Raw genomic sequence first — 15,266 nt, 5'->3', positions numbered from 1 at the left:
TTCTAGTGACCTTAAATTTTGTGTTTCTTTCAATGGTTGGTTAAAGATGCTGTAAAATTTGGCTTGAGCTTCTTATGAAAGTTTTATTATAATATTGGCTTATGGACTCATTAAACCACAATAAAAGACCTGTGTAGTATATTTTATAAAATATTTCCTCATTCATATATATGTATCTGTTAGATATGTATCACATTTGAGTTGCATATGAGTGTCAAGCACAAACCCTGAAATCTTTAGTTTAAGTTTTGCAACCTCTGAATTTTCCAGCATCATCTAGTTGCTATCTAGTCCCAAGAAGCTTAAGAACTTTTAGTCCACACACACTTTTTTCCACTGGTGAGCATGCACAAATCTGCTTAGAATGGGATATAATTGAGAAATCTGGAACTGTAACTCTAGCAGTACCATAAAGTGAGATATTGCTCTGCCCATGGTTATTTCATTATATAAAGGACCTCTAGGACAGAATAGGAACACAAATACATATACAATGACAAATGGGCAGTAACCTGTTCCACAGTGACACAACTTTCAACACAAAATCAGCCTTGCCTCAAGGGCCAAACTTCCCCAAGGGCCAAACTCAGCCAAAGTTCTTGTCATACATCAGCCATACCAAGCATTACACAAAAGAGTCAAATGGGGTAGAGGGAGCGTTATCCTCAATGGCTCAATGACTAAAAAATTCACTTGTTAAATAAAATATATGTTTGCAGGTCTTCTCTTCATCTTGATTTAAATCAATGTCTTAACTGTTCCAATTGAGTACAGTTTCTCAATCAATGGGCTATTGAACATAATGCTTCATCTTTACTCTTCTTCACTACCATGCCCTTGTTGTTCCCAGTTATTTTTTGTATGTAATGACTAGTCACTAGAACAAAATTAATTAAGAAAATGGGCTTGACTGTACAGCCTCTGGGTTAAGGCTCCAACTTCAGATGTGTGAAAATTAACTGCTGGTTAATTATGGCTGTAAAATTGCTTAATTCGGGTGGAACATCTTCAGAACATGAACTGAAGCAACTTTGTTTACTGTAATGACTCTGTGGGTGATTCAGATACTCTTTTAGAATGTGATGGACCCATGCTCATGTCTGTGTTCCAAATCAAGCAGGATAGGGAGGTAAAACTTGATCTCCTTCTTTCCAGATAAACAGTCAAATAATAATGGTGTCAGCTAATAAGGAGAGATATTTATCTCTGTTATTATAAGGGCAAAAAGGCCTGTCCTAAGATCTCTGTCTTAGGAAGGTGTCTGTCATAGGAATACTGACAGGACATGAGTGTCTAAGAGACACTCAGAGACTAAGCATGGTTACTGCAGAAAGTAACTGACTGTTAGGAAACACCATGAATATACAGCAGTAGAAATGATGGTGGGATGGGATATTAAAAAGTAGAAATCTACATGCCTAAAGAATTTAGGCATTTTCAGTGTTAAGTGAAGGCTTTTTTTTTTTACCAAAAATATGCAGTTAGGTATCTAAGTCCACCTTCTGGTGATTCCTGGAACATCTAAGCAGAGACAGAAAATTTCTTGAGAGCAGATCACCTACAATTTAGGCATTAATGTCAACACCCATTTGCTACTAATGCCTTCTAACTCAGAAATTCACTGAACAATTGGGATAAGCTTTACAGAGCCTTTGATGATCTTGATAACAGAACTTGATAATTTTGAAAACTTGCCTTATACATTTAAGTACTTTACTTGACCATTACCAGTTTTGTGGGCTCAAATCCAGGTTTATACACATATTCGAAGATGCCTTTACCCCTACACAGTGTAGGAACAATTAGTGAAATTCTGAAAATTAAGCCTCAACATCGTATCAGTCAGAACAGTCAGAGCTAATATTGAAATCCATCAGCAACCAGTTATTAAAATTATGTAAGATCACACACAGTTTCCAAACTGCTCTCATAAAGAAAGAAAGGTAAATATTAGATAGGTTATATAGATTGGGTTTAATTTCATGACAAGTATCTCAATTGTATGCAAAATATGAGATAGTGGAACACAGCACAGAACTAGCCAGTTTTGACTGAAGAAATACAATTCAAGTTTCTTTCTGTGGTAGGATTTAATTTTCAAATGAGCTATTTAAAAAAAAACATTAAGAAAAACGTCTCCAGCTACCCATCCTTTAACAGAAGAAAGAAAAATACATTAGAAGAGCTCCCTTTAGCTGGGAAAGCCATGTTGCACTTTAGCACAGGCTTCTCCAATGCTCTGCTCTGCCCATAAGCCAGCTGAGTACTGAAATCAGAACCCAGCCCTTCAAATGTTTTAGAAAAAGCAAACCTTTAAGCTTTCAGTTCTTGCTTGTTCAGAAGACAGAAGCTTGTTCAAAAGAGCAGAAAGATAAGAAATGGTATAATATTCACATATATGTCCATCTAGGACTCTTGCAGAACACCAGCAAGATTTATCACTGACTTGAAAGTTGTAGGTTGCAATTATCTCTGGGGAGCCAACGAGGTAGGCTAGGGAGTGAGACTGAGCCCTGGAGAGAGGAGGGTCAGAAAATACGAGAGCCTGGAATGTGGAGTGATAGGCTGAGGAAAGAGCTCCACAGAGATTTTCAGTTTTGCCATCCCAAATCATTTGGCTTACAACTAAGACACAAGCATCCATGAAACATGCTCATATGTAACAAACTCTTTAAAATGTTTTAAGAACATTTCCCCCTGGTTCATGTGGAACACAGAGAACACAAGATGGGATGAGAGATAGCAAAAGTTTCACCAGTATGACGCTGTATATTTACCTCTTCATTTTAGCATTCTTAATATACTTGTTCTGCTACCAGCTCATCACTGTGAAGCATGTGAAGCATGTATTCCATAACATGGCAGGCTGCAGTCTCATGGTGTGTATGGTGTTGACACATCTTTAACTACTAAGACATTAGACCCTCTGGTTTGATGAAGTCTTGCCACTAGTATTGTGAAAACATTTAACATCTGCATCTACAGGAAGAAAGATTTACATAAGCAGAATCTCCAGTATCCAGACAGAGCAAAGAGCAAAACACAAGGCATATGAGCATGTAGGTATGACTTACTGAGAAGTTATTAGGTGCATCCAGATAAGAGCTATAACTTGGGAAAGGGGGAGATGTATTTACACATAGTGTATTATTTATGCCCATTACTTCTAATTGACTAACTAGTTCTCTTTCCTCTCACGTATACTTTAGTACCCACCAACCAAAGAAAGATGTCTACAGCTAAATATCTGCCAATTATTATGGACTTTTGCTTAATATTCTATTGTTACACTGACAGCACAGTTTTTAATATATCATTTTATACTATCCTGTACATCATCATTTTCCTGCCTCCCTTAGGGCTCTGGCTGTAATAGCTCTTATTTATTTGCACAAGCTAACATATATGCAAAAGATCTTGTAGTCATGATGTCGCCCCCACCACCCTCACCTCTTCCCATCTTTGTTTTTGTAACCCTTTTTCATCTGTTTTTAAAGTTACAGTACAAAGAAATGTGAACACAGCATGTGTGTGGACACAGACCAGGGTCAAACACAGATTCTCTCCTCTTCAGCAGCGTTATACTGCAGCCTTTTACTGTGTCCTGTAGGTTTGGGGTTTTAGCTAATAAACTGGAAAACACATCATAAGGGAAATAAAGGAAAACCCCCTTGCTGTACCGATGGGTGAGGCAGGACTAACAGCCTGTGTAGTAACAAATCACCTCACAGAATCTGCTCAGCACCTTCTAAGAGAACGAATGAAGCACTGTCTCTGGGCTGACAGTGCTGCAGTCTGGTTAGCTGCATCAAATGCTATTTCTTACTGAGTTCTTGTTCCACCAAATGCTTTTTCTGAGGAGAATCTGCAGCAGTATAAGCTGGAGGTTCTTGCAAGCGCATCACTATGTCTGAAACAGAACAGACATCTTTAGGATCCTAGTTTTCAAACTTTCAGAAGTGTTTCGATAAATATATTTTGGCTGTGGGTTTTTTTTTTTTTTAAGTGGGCTCTTTGGATCCAATTTCTTGACATTCCCTGGTTGACAGGTAGAAAAATACACTTTTTTTTTTTCTTCAGATTTTAATAACAATGAAAAAGTGTACACGCTTCGTGGTCCAGACAGGACAGTGGGTACAAAAAATAGTTATCTTAAGGCAGAATTTACTGTTAGGGAAGATGGAACATTCCTTCTGAACTCACGAACTGGTAGTGCATGTGCAGGTTGGTTGTAGATGGTTGCTACAATAAGGCTTCTTTCATACAGGTGTGTTTATGCCCCAGGCTTGCTGGCCACAGTCCATTCCATTTACAGAAGCTGAATTAAACAATAACTACCGCATTGCAAAAAGAAGAAGGAAAAAAAAGGTGAGCGTCAAAGGAGATGCCTGAGAGCTTTGTTAGGGCCAAGAAAAACCCTGTTGCAGTTGTCAGAGCTTGTTGATGTTGCAGAGAATGGCACTTTTTTTTTTCTGCTGGATTTTGTGGTTCTGCCTTAGGAAAGAAAGTAAAATAGAACGGAAGAACAAAGTCCTACTCTATAAATCAGCAGCTGCTCCTTGCCAGATCAAAGGAGTGACATTTTTGCTCCTGGACTACTTGTCCACTTTAGGTGCTTGACAGACAGCTAACAGCTGGCCTGTTACATGGTATAGGAGAGTTGGGCTACATCTTCTTCAGAGTAGATGACAAGCTAATCAGAGATACCCATAGCACAGGACATGTGAGTGCACCTTGATCTCTTCAAACATACCCACTACATAATTGCTAAACACCTTCATGCATTTTTGGCAAGTTGCTACTTAGGTAGTTTCCACTGAAATGTAAAAGGGAGAATTAGTGCCTTAATCTTATTTGATCAGGGAAGTTAAACAGATGTTAAATTTGTTGACAACTCTCCTTTTCGGTCATTTTAGAATTGATTTTAAAAAATTAATATGTTAAATATTGATAAGTTTAAAATAGATGTGAAGTACTTGAATGTGATATTATTCAAAAACTACACTTTGCTTGGGTTTTTTTTAAAGTTACCTAAAATGAGGTACCTCAACTCCTGATTGCGTTCTCAAGACTGTTGGAGCCTAATTAGTTTTGAAAATCTTTTCCTAGGAGTTTAAGATGACAAATTAACGCATCTTTAAATGCATGAGTTACTTAAGATTTTAGAGGAGATTTGTTTTCTACCTTTAACATGAGTTTCTAAATGCTAGCAAATCAAAGTGCATGCCAAATTAGCTAAAATTGTATTTAGCATCTCCACAAGACGTATGTATACAAACATGGAATTTTAACGTCAGTAGTAAAAATTTCAAAGTGATTCAGTTTCTAGTTGATTCCCATCTGCAATAAATCAAGCACAGGATGAGGTTAAATGCTATGGCTTGTGTCTATTGACTTCACATTTTATCTTAAGATATGAATAGCTAAGGAAGTATGTCTGTTTGTCTCCTCCCTTCCTTTCAAGTATCTTTAAAAGATCATTTTTATGGTGCGTTGTAAAAGCAAAACATATATGAGCAAGCTGACGGCACTGTCAAAAGAGAAACAGCCTCCTCCGGCATGTGTTCTGTGGTTTCAGGTGGCATGCACCAAAAGGCGCTCGTTTCCCACCAGGAGCCAAGGGGGAATACGGCATGATACTGTTCCAATTAGGTTGAGGTTTGCTGGAAGCTCGTGAGGAAAATTGTGCCCACCCGCGGCAGTGGCGTGCGCGGAGCGGCGCTCCCCAGGCACACTCCCTGGGCACCGTCCCCGGGCACACTCCCCGGGCACCGTCCCCAGGCACATTCCCCGGGCACACTCGCCAGGCACACTCCCTGGGCACCGTCCCCGGGCACACTCCCCGGGCACCGTCCCCAGGCACTCTCCCCGGGCACACTCCCTGGGCACCGTCCCCAGGCACACTCCCCGGGCACACTCCCCGGGCACACTCCCCGGGCACACTCCCTGGGCACATTCCCCGGGCACACTCCCTGGGCACCGTCCCCAGGCACACTCCCCGGGCACACTCCCTGGGCACATTCCCCGGGCACACTCCCTGGGCACCGTCCCCAGGCACACTCCCCAGACACACTCCCCGGGCACACTCGCCAGGCACACTCCCCGCCCGGCGCACCGGGCAAAGGCGGGCCGGGCCAGTGCGCGACCCGGCTCCGCGGGGGCAGCGGCACCCCCGGCCCGGCAGCGGCGCTCTGGCCCCACCTCATGGCGCCCTGCTGCACAGCGGGAGGCCTCCCCTGGGGCCACCCAGGCTGGACCTCGAGGCCAGCCTAGTTCTGCGGCCAGGTGCCATAGCTCTTCCCGGGGCAGCGCTGCTGCCGCCGACCCCATGGAACGGCTGGATGCGGCCTTGGCGCGGGGCTGTGAGGGCTGCGGGCTGTGAGGGCTGTGTGGGCTGCTGGGCCGTGAGGGCTGCGGGCGCGGGCCGGCCATGGTGCGGGTGCCGGGCTGGTGGGGATCCCTTTCGGGGAAGGCCCCGCGCACAAACCCCTGCCGCGGGGCGAAGGCAGGGCGGCTGCCCCGGGTTGTGCTGCGGTGAGGGTGCTCCCCGTGACAGCCATCGCGGCTTTCTGGGCAGAGCCAGATCGTTTCTCCGTGCTCCCAAGGAGTAATCTGGTATCCGAGAGTTACACGTTTAACGAGGTGGATTTTCCTCTGAGGTGAATAGGTGCGCGTCTTGCCAATTCTCATGATTTTATCGCAAGGCTCAAGTTGTTTCATGTTAATTCGAGGTCCCAGCTCCAGGAGACAATGGTTATGTGAGAATCTTATCAAGTAAGTTTCTAGATCTTGTGGCTGAGAAGAGGGTTTTAAAAATGTGGCGCAATGACTGAAAAACTCACAAAGTAAACACTGGGAAGAGTGCTGTTTAAATTCCTGATTTTTTTAGGACAGTCTCACAGTTACAGGACGAGAAAAATCATGATTTCCAACAATTGGCAGCTCCAAATGGCAAGACGTATTTTTAGGAAGTCGAGCATAAACATGGAAGATGCGGCAGAAGTCTTTGGGATGGTTAGCACCTGCCTCAGGCTGCCTCAGGCACCCAGCTAAGTTGTTCTCTGTCATCTTCTGGAGTCTTCACCAAACGTGGATGGTGACTTAGGTCCTTTGAATCACACCTTTGACAGATGTGAGGTGTCTGAATAAGCTTTAGAAAGTCAGTGTAAAAAGTCCTTAACCTCCCTTCTCTAACAAGGCTGTCCAAAACTAGGTGAGGCTTTGCCAGGGAATAAACCGACCTGTCCCTCCCGCTTCCTCTCAAAAGCAATTGCATAACTTACTCCATTTCTTAATATTCATGACTTAGGGAAGCCTTATTTAGATGGCTCATTTTCAGGTGACTAAGTCAGCTTTTTTAATTTCCTATAAGGAATGCTGCAAATATGAGTTGGTAACCAGGTGTGGCATAGATTCAGTGAAGCATAAACAAGGGCTTTTTCAACTATTTTTGTGCATACACATACTGCCTAAACCTAATTCTGTCAATTTAGAATACATAGTGGAGGGAGAAGTTGAATAAACTAAGATAAATAGATTTTACTTACTCAGATTAAAGATTAGGTGATAGACAAAGACCGCTGTAAAGGCAGGGGGTAGATGTTGATAAAAGTGTTACTGCAAATTAGTCTTTTCTAATGCATTCTTTCAGAGTGCTCTGAGCAGCTCATGACTTTTAAAATTATTTTTTCTGCTTGGCAAAGAAGTAATTTTCTAGGTTACTTAGGAAAACATATTTTGTGACTCGTTCATTGGTTATTTTCCCTTCAAAATTAGGGCACTCTTGGGCAGCAAGGGATAAGTGTAGCATATGCGCCTGAGCTAAACACTGACATGTGCATAGTCCAAAGACTGAAATATCATTTAGGCAAGGATTTATTTCCCCATCCAAGGTGAAAACACTTGGATTACTTTTTAGAATGCATTCTTAGACTCTTACTCAGCAAAAACATTGAAGCAGGTGCTTAGACCCCATTTATTCTTCAATCTCAGCTCCCATTTGTGGAGATTTAATAAGAGTTGAGCTTCTCATCTACACTTGGCAGGTTTATGAAAAATCTTACAAGACTGTCCCCCTGGGCACCTAAAAATTTTTTAAAAATAATTTTTTTATTCAGATGGCAACAAACAATTCTAACTCCAAATTAGTGTTGCTATTGTCAGTACTTGCATTTTTATTATTTCTGTGACTAAGTCTGTGACAGTGTTCATTCAGTACTTCTGCCCTCTGCAAGTCTAAGAGCAGAAGTGTCTTGGGCTAAAAGTGAGTCAAAACGTTCCTTGTCATTAATTTTTCTAAAGAACTGATTGTGAATTCATCTCACAAATTTGTTTATTTCTCTGGTTTTCACATAAAGAATTGAGAACCGATTTATGCAGTGGCTGGTTTGTTAAATAAATTCAATATTTTAGCACCTTATTTTCTGGGATGGATATTTTAAGTGGAAATCCAGATTGAAGACTGACACTGAAGTTTTGCGTTGTACATGGTGGCTCCATGTTGTTCCTCAGTTTCTCATGGGGAGCAGTCTGCGCTGCTGGGGCGAGAATGGTTCAGTTTGGCACCAGTTCCTCTCAGAGAAGATATTAGGCATACAGACAAGTGGTGGGAGTTAAATATCCCTCTCTGCTTGAGTTCAGATTCGGCCCCCAGTTGGGAACAAGTTATAGTTTCCTGAGCATTCATGTTCTCCATCCTTCTGAAGCAAGACCTGTTGTGACCCTACATCCTTACAGTGAATTTTCCATTATAGCCATAAAGTAAAGCTGGAGATTTCTGATTCTTATTGCCAATCAGTACAGTCACTAACAGTTCATTTCAAGAACTGCTCTTAAGCAGATTCAGTTATGGTGTGGTCACGGTGTTTCAAAATATATGTACACTATGTATTAAAAAAACAGTGGAAACAACAATAAAATTATTTTTGAGTGTGCCAGGTTTGAAGAAGCAGATTAAGAGATCACTATTTGCTATTTATTGCCTTTGCACTTTACAAAAATGTCTCTATGATTTTATCAGAACTTAATTTTATTATAAGAATAAAATGTATTGTGCAAATTTGAGTTTAACATCATTTGATATGACTTGAGATAAAATATGATAAATATATAAAGAAGATTAATTACAGGACTTCCTATAAAGTACAGAATGCATATTTATTTTGGACAAAGAAAAACAAGTCTCTGTTTGAAGAGATGTGATTAAATGCATATATTTAGATTATATTGTCATGCTAATTATCAATGGTAGGAACCAATTAGGACCAGTGCTACCAAATCACCAGACTACATTGCATATTCACTAGTGCACCTTTATTGCACTACTGGGTTTTGCTGTAAGCAGATAAAAGTGAAATGCCTTGCTTTAAAAGTCCACGTTCTTGTACATTTTGAGCCAGATCTTGTTCATTTTTACTTTCATGAACTGTCCCGCAAAAGTAACCAGAACTACTTGTGTGAGAAAGACAGACTCTGGCTATAGGAAATAGATGTGGCTGCTTTAGCTAGCAATTAAAGAAAAAATACAAGATGCAAAAAACTTTTTGATTCAAATGGCTATTGTGTGAATAAGCAAGGCTGGTAATCTGTCATTTGCAAAATGCTGGGAGTGGGTTTTTTAGTGAGCCTGCTATGTCAATGACATGTATTTCTCAACATTACACACCTCATTTATCATTCTGGAATGAGGACCAAATACCATATGAATGTAGAGTTTGTGAAGGTATTGCCTCACAGCCCTGGAGGCTGATGACCCCTCTTTATCTACGCAGCAGGTAAGGCACAAACAGTGGCAATGGGAGCTCTCTTTGCAGTCCCCTGCCAGTGTGCCTGACTGTTAAGCTGGGGGAACAAAGGAAAGATAGCATATGGATAGCAGATTGTAGGAGCGCTGAAAGAGGACTGAGGAAATCTATGTTGGGTGTGTGGCTCTGCCAAAGATCTCTTGTATGACTTTGGCCTTGTCACTTAATCTCCTTCTGTCTCTGTTCCCCTCCGCAAACAGGGAGAAGGCGTCTCTGCTCTCCCCCAGGCTTTGCCTGGAAATCTGTTCAGACTGAGTTCTCTTGGACAGTGTGCTTGTGAAGCATGGGGTTGGAGTAAGACTGAGCTTCATTGGGTCCTCTAACTGCTGCTATCATCCAAATAATAGGAATAACTATTAGCAGCAGAGAAACAAAGAAGTCCATGTCTTTTTGATAGATTTTACTCATCTTTTCAGGCCATTCAATCTTTGGCCTCTGGGTGAAGGGTATGAGCAAGGTAAGCAATTAGTGTCAGGAGCAGAGCTGTGAATTCTTCTTTTATAGGGTTCCAGATAATGCTGAAAACAGTGGCATTGGTGTTCTCTTTTTTCACCTGTCTCTTAATGCCTTTTGAAGACATTTGTGCCTAAATAACATCAGTGTTTCTGCAGCACAAACTGAAGTGCTGTGTGAAAGGCTGTATTTTGCTTTACTTTGGCCCTGGATATGGCTCTCTGAGGGATTCAAAAGCAGCCCTCAAAAAACGTAAAGGCTAGGGCAGGGACTCTGTTTTCTACATCTCTATTATGCACTGTGCATATTTATGGGGCAGTATAAGGAATAAATAATAATGCACAAACACTGCATTCTATGCCCTTGTCTACCAATTGTGCTGATGCATTACATGATGTAGCTACTGCTAGTGAAACTAGGATTCGATTTTTAGCTTCACCTGAAATGTATGTCTGGTTTGCACCTGCAATCTTGCAAATATAAATAATTTTGTGTGTCATTTTTCAGACATGCCCACTGGTGGGTATAACTGATGCTGTTTATGAACAAGATTTTTCAGAGGAGCAATAGAAATGGAATTTCAAAATTACCTGGATGCCTAAAGCCTGTTCTTGTATGTCTTGTCCAGTATACATCAGTGTATCTTCTCTCTAGATGAAGTTGTTTCTGGCTTAGAGGACATTGCTTGCACCTGCTCTTGTGCAGATATGCAAAAGAAAAATGGAGAAATAATGAAATCAGAAATCAAACCTAAGAGCTATTTTTCACAAATTTTAATTGGACAAATTGTATCACTTTTTTTTTTTTTTCTTTTTTTTTTCTTTTTTTTTTTTTTTTTTTTTTGGTAGGAAAACAAATACCGAGTACTCTCTTTTAGGGCTTGAACTCCCATTTCCAAAACAACTAGTGAATTGCCTCTAGGTAGAGTTTGCAGTGAAAGACTGACTTTATTCACATCAGCAGGATAAAATAAGGCCTTGCTCCTTTGGGAGTGAATGGCTGGGCAAGATGGGGTTTTCAACACCCGTCCCAAAGGCTTAGTCTGTGGAGGCTATCGAATATGTAAGGCTGGAGCACGGGATCCCAATCTCTGTGCTCAGAGGTAAAGCAGATGTTACCTGAAACCCTTAAGGATGTAGAATTTTCTTAATGCTCTGCCTTGTTGTGGGAGCCCATTGAAAGAACACTTCAGAGGGCACCCATTTCTTACTAATGTAAACTTTCTGAGGAGTATCCAAAGATATGACCTCTGGGTGAACCTTTAACCTTCCCCTTAATTATTTGTTTGAAGACAGTGTGGAGTTCTCCTGCTGAGCGCCGAGGCCCATAATGCTTCGCAGCCCTGTGAGCAGGGGTGTATATGCAGGGAAGTGAAGAGGGACATAAATAAGGGGACCACCAGATGTAAATAATAAAAGTGGTTGGGGTTTAAATAAAAAAAAAAAAAACGAAAGAGCAATTTGGTTTTCCTGAAGACTGGCCTGATTGAAGAAAAGGGGTTAGTAAGATGGAAAGTGTGTGCGTGTGTGTGGGGGTGTTTCTGTGATTTTTTACAGGCCTAAATAAGTGTTCATTCCATTCTTTAAAACCTTGCCATCTGTATACACCATTAGAAGCTCATAGGAGAAGAGAAAACAGTCTTATCAGGCTTTCCTGTTAATCTCTATTGGCCTTAACTTTAGCTGATAAAAGGCGTGCTGGATGGAGGAGGTTCAGGTCAGGCTCCATTTGGTCAGCACAGCAACGTTACTGGAAAGTAACTCAGCAAATAAGTCCTATCGGGGACCTTTGTCTCTGAGGACGGAAACACACTTCAAAATCACAGAACTGGCAGTGATGCCTTCACTGTGCCTCAGTCAGAAGGGAATAAACAAATATATTGACTGTGTCTGAGTTTTTATTTTAATAGCTGAAGTCATGACTAATTCTGACGCAGGATGACATTTCTGACAACTGAATGGTACTTTTCCTAAAGAATAAAGAATGTCTTTTGGATGTAAACAGAAAGATGCAAAAGAGCCCTTTAGTGTTACTTGTAGCATTTATGCATCTGTCTAATGAAATTTCCACCACTGTGATTACAGAAGATGCAATCGAAGGTGTGCCACCGTCCTTTATTATCTGCGAAGGAATTTAACCAGAGGGTGGGAGGGAGTGAGGGAAGCATGACAAAAGGCCTTGCAGAGTTGATGCTATATAAAGGCTAGCAATTTACTAAATGAGCAGATGAACTTAGTTTTCAGTTAGCTGACTGAAAGACTTTGCTAGGCGTTGGATCAGGCCCAATGGCAATTATTGGAGGCTGTTTTGGATGATGGGCATGTTAGTATTTCTGAAGAGGATTAAACGCTAGTATTCGACTTCATTAGCACTCCTTAAGGGTCACCAGGCGAAAGCCCGAGCTGTGAAATAGCACACAAAACCTGCACGAAGGCTCCAAAGTGTTCTCAAACACAAAGAGAAGGGACAAAAACAAGTGTGGCTCCCGAGTGATAGAAAATTGCCCTGTTTTCAAAAATACTTTGTGAATAGGCAAGTTTTGAAATTATTTTAGGGAAATTAATTTAGCCTAGCTTGTGCTGATGTGGATTGCTGCGCATTAGCTAATATGAAATATGCAAGCACTTATTTTTGGATTACTAGCAAAATTAAATCCAGGCTCTGCAGCCAACTAACTGCCTTTACCAGTGCTCAAAAGCCTCGGCAACCACCCCAGTTTGAGATTAAAAAAAAAGGTTATTTTGGGCCTAATATTAACCACATGTACCTGTGATTGGGGGTTTCTAACGAGTTGAAAGGTGCCTGAGTTGAGGGCAGGCAGGCGGTCGCCTTGCACGGGGTGTCCCCGCTTGGACACAGAGGTGGCCCCCAGCTGGCACTGACCTCCAAACGACCCTTGCCTTTACAGGCTCCAACTGCAGGAGTTGTAGAAGAGCAGAAGTCTTTCTGGGCCGGCACTTATTGCTGCTGCGCTGGTGATAAAACTTCAGACAGCCTAATTGATGGCTTTGCTGACCTAACGATACCTTGTGAAAGCACGGAGTGGCAAAGCCTGGTCCTCATTTATGGCCAGCTGCAAGGAGAGCTGGATCCCTAAGATGGAAAGGGGAAAAGAAAGTCTCCCAGCCTGTGAACTTTAACCAGGATCTGAGCCACTTAGAAGAAGTTAAAGAAACAATTGTCTTTTAACACAAGTTTTCGGTCGCATTTACTCGTTCAAAGCCTTCTGGCAAATCCAGCTTTAAGCTGGCTAGTAAGATAAGCGTGTTACCAGTTACAATTTCTGAGCACTTGGAGGAAAATCCTTTAAAGTGAAATTATACTCTTTTTAAAAAGCAACGTGAAGCAAAACACATTTCCACAGCACGCTAAAATCCTGTCACTTTTAAAGCAGAGGTGTTCTCAAAACAGAGAAGCAAGCTGATGAAAGGACTTCTATTCTTTGTATTCTGTTGCAGGTTTATTAATGCCAGAAGAAGAATAGTACAGCCTATGATTGACCAGTCAAATCGAGCAGGCAAGTTCCAAGTAGTATCTGTATTCAAGTCCCACAGGCGCAAATCCTCATCAAGTTATTCTTCAGGAGTCCCATCACCTGGTAAATAAATGCTTCAACCAGGCATTCTGGGAGATTATTTTTTTTTCTTATGTCCCCAGAATTCCGCTGTAGGAAGCAACTTCACTAATTGGTGCTAATTGGAGATTTCCCACCCTGACTCTACTGAAACTGCTTTTTATTTTCTCTCTGAATTGGTAATTGGGTACAAGTAGTAGTGCCACAAGCAGTTTGTTTGACTGTGAGCTCTTGAATTACTCATTGCTTGTCTGCATCCAATCAGCAGGACAATCTCATTTTCTTGCTACCCACAACTCCTTGGTGTATGCATTGCTTTTACTTCTGGAAGGCGAGCTGTAAAACTCATTGTATCCATTCATTTGCTTTGACTATTCACAATATGCTACTAATGTGGCATGGTACCATACTGCCAAAAAATATTAAAAGATTATTACTTTTGTTTAAGAATGCACCAGATATGCTCCCAGTGAAACATATGATTTTTATAACAATACCTTTTCTACATTTCTATTAAAGCATTTAGAACATGCAACACTTTATACAACAACTGGTACCATGTTAATCATTCCACTTTCTAATATGCATTTCCTCAGCATACGAGGGAGTTGTGGTTTCCTAACATTAGGTTATGGGATAAAACTGTTCTCCATGTGGTGATGATTGTTGTCACTAACAAGGGCTTTAACTTGATGGTGATTTCGCCTGCTGCTTCACTTTAAAGGTTTTTGAAAAGGTAATTAAACCTTTGGGAAACTCTTCCCATGTAGCATTAAATTTCTTTTTCATTAACAGGTAAAAAGGGGGAAAACACTAACTCAACTAACCATGCAAAACATTTAGCCAAATGCAGTGTATACATAAGTAGGAAAAGCCACATCCAGAATTTCCCTACTCTTTCTAGAGTAGGTGAGAGTAGTTTTATAAGTTTTGTTAAGTTTCATCGTAAATACCCTATGTCACAAATGCCAGATTCACAACTTGGTGTAATTAGAGAGGAACAGAATAGGTACTTACTTCGTTAAGAAAAAACACATAGCACTTCAACGGGCTTCCGCTGTTTTGCATTAAAGGTAAGTAGAGAAACAGATCCTAAGCAAGTGAACTGACTTGACAAACTTGTTTATTGGGCCCCCTATAGCATTTTTATTCTATAGTCCTGGTAACATAATCAGCTCATAAAAAGCACAACCTGAGTTTAAAGTGACAGCCAAGATATTGTATATAGCGTTTCAGTGCTGAAGCTGGAACAATTGCTGATTGTTTGGTATGTCTTCTCTTCTTTCTCCTCTGTGTCCACGATTGACTACAATCAGGTTTTCTTCTTGATCCTTCAGTGAGCCAAGGAGCAGCATATAGTCCAGAGGGTCAGCCGATGGGAAGCTTTGTGTTGGATGGTCAGCAGCACATGGGAATCCGGCCTGCAGGTAGAGTCT

General features: G+C 41.2%; 1 protein-coding gene across 9 annotated transcripts in view; it reads left to right on the top strand.

Moving 5' to 3' along the window:
- Nucleotides 1–15,266, top strand: part of MEIS2 (Meis homeobox 2) — a 174,029-nt gene that overhangs the window by 153,722 nt on the left and 5,041 nt on the right. For 3 of the 9 annotated variants that reach the window (XM_063160481.1, XM_063160478.1, XM_063160479.1), the window contains exons 10-11: nt 13,715–13,773; nt 15,168–15,257. In XM_063160481.1, the coding sequence (XP_063016551.1) occupies nt 13,715–13,773; nt 15,168–15,257 (149 nt within the window). Of the gene's footprint in view, nt 1–13,714; nt 13,855–15,146; nt 15,258–15,266 lie in introns of all 9 variants that reach the window. The other 6 variants (XM_063160480.1, XM_063160476.1, XM_063160477.1 and 3 more) reach the window with 2 other exon arrangements.

This window comes from Melospiza melodia, chromosome 6 (genome assembly GCF_035770615.1).
Source record: "Melospiza melodia melodia isolate bMelMel2 chromosome 6, bMelMel2.pri, whole genome shotgun sequence".
Taxonomy (NCBI): domain Eukaryota; kingdom Metazoa; phylum Chordata; class Aves; order Passeriformes; family Passerellidae; genus Melospiza; species Melospiza melodia.
Note: the sequence above shows the minus strand (reverse complement) of the source record. Positions and strands in the feature narration are given on the sequence as shown.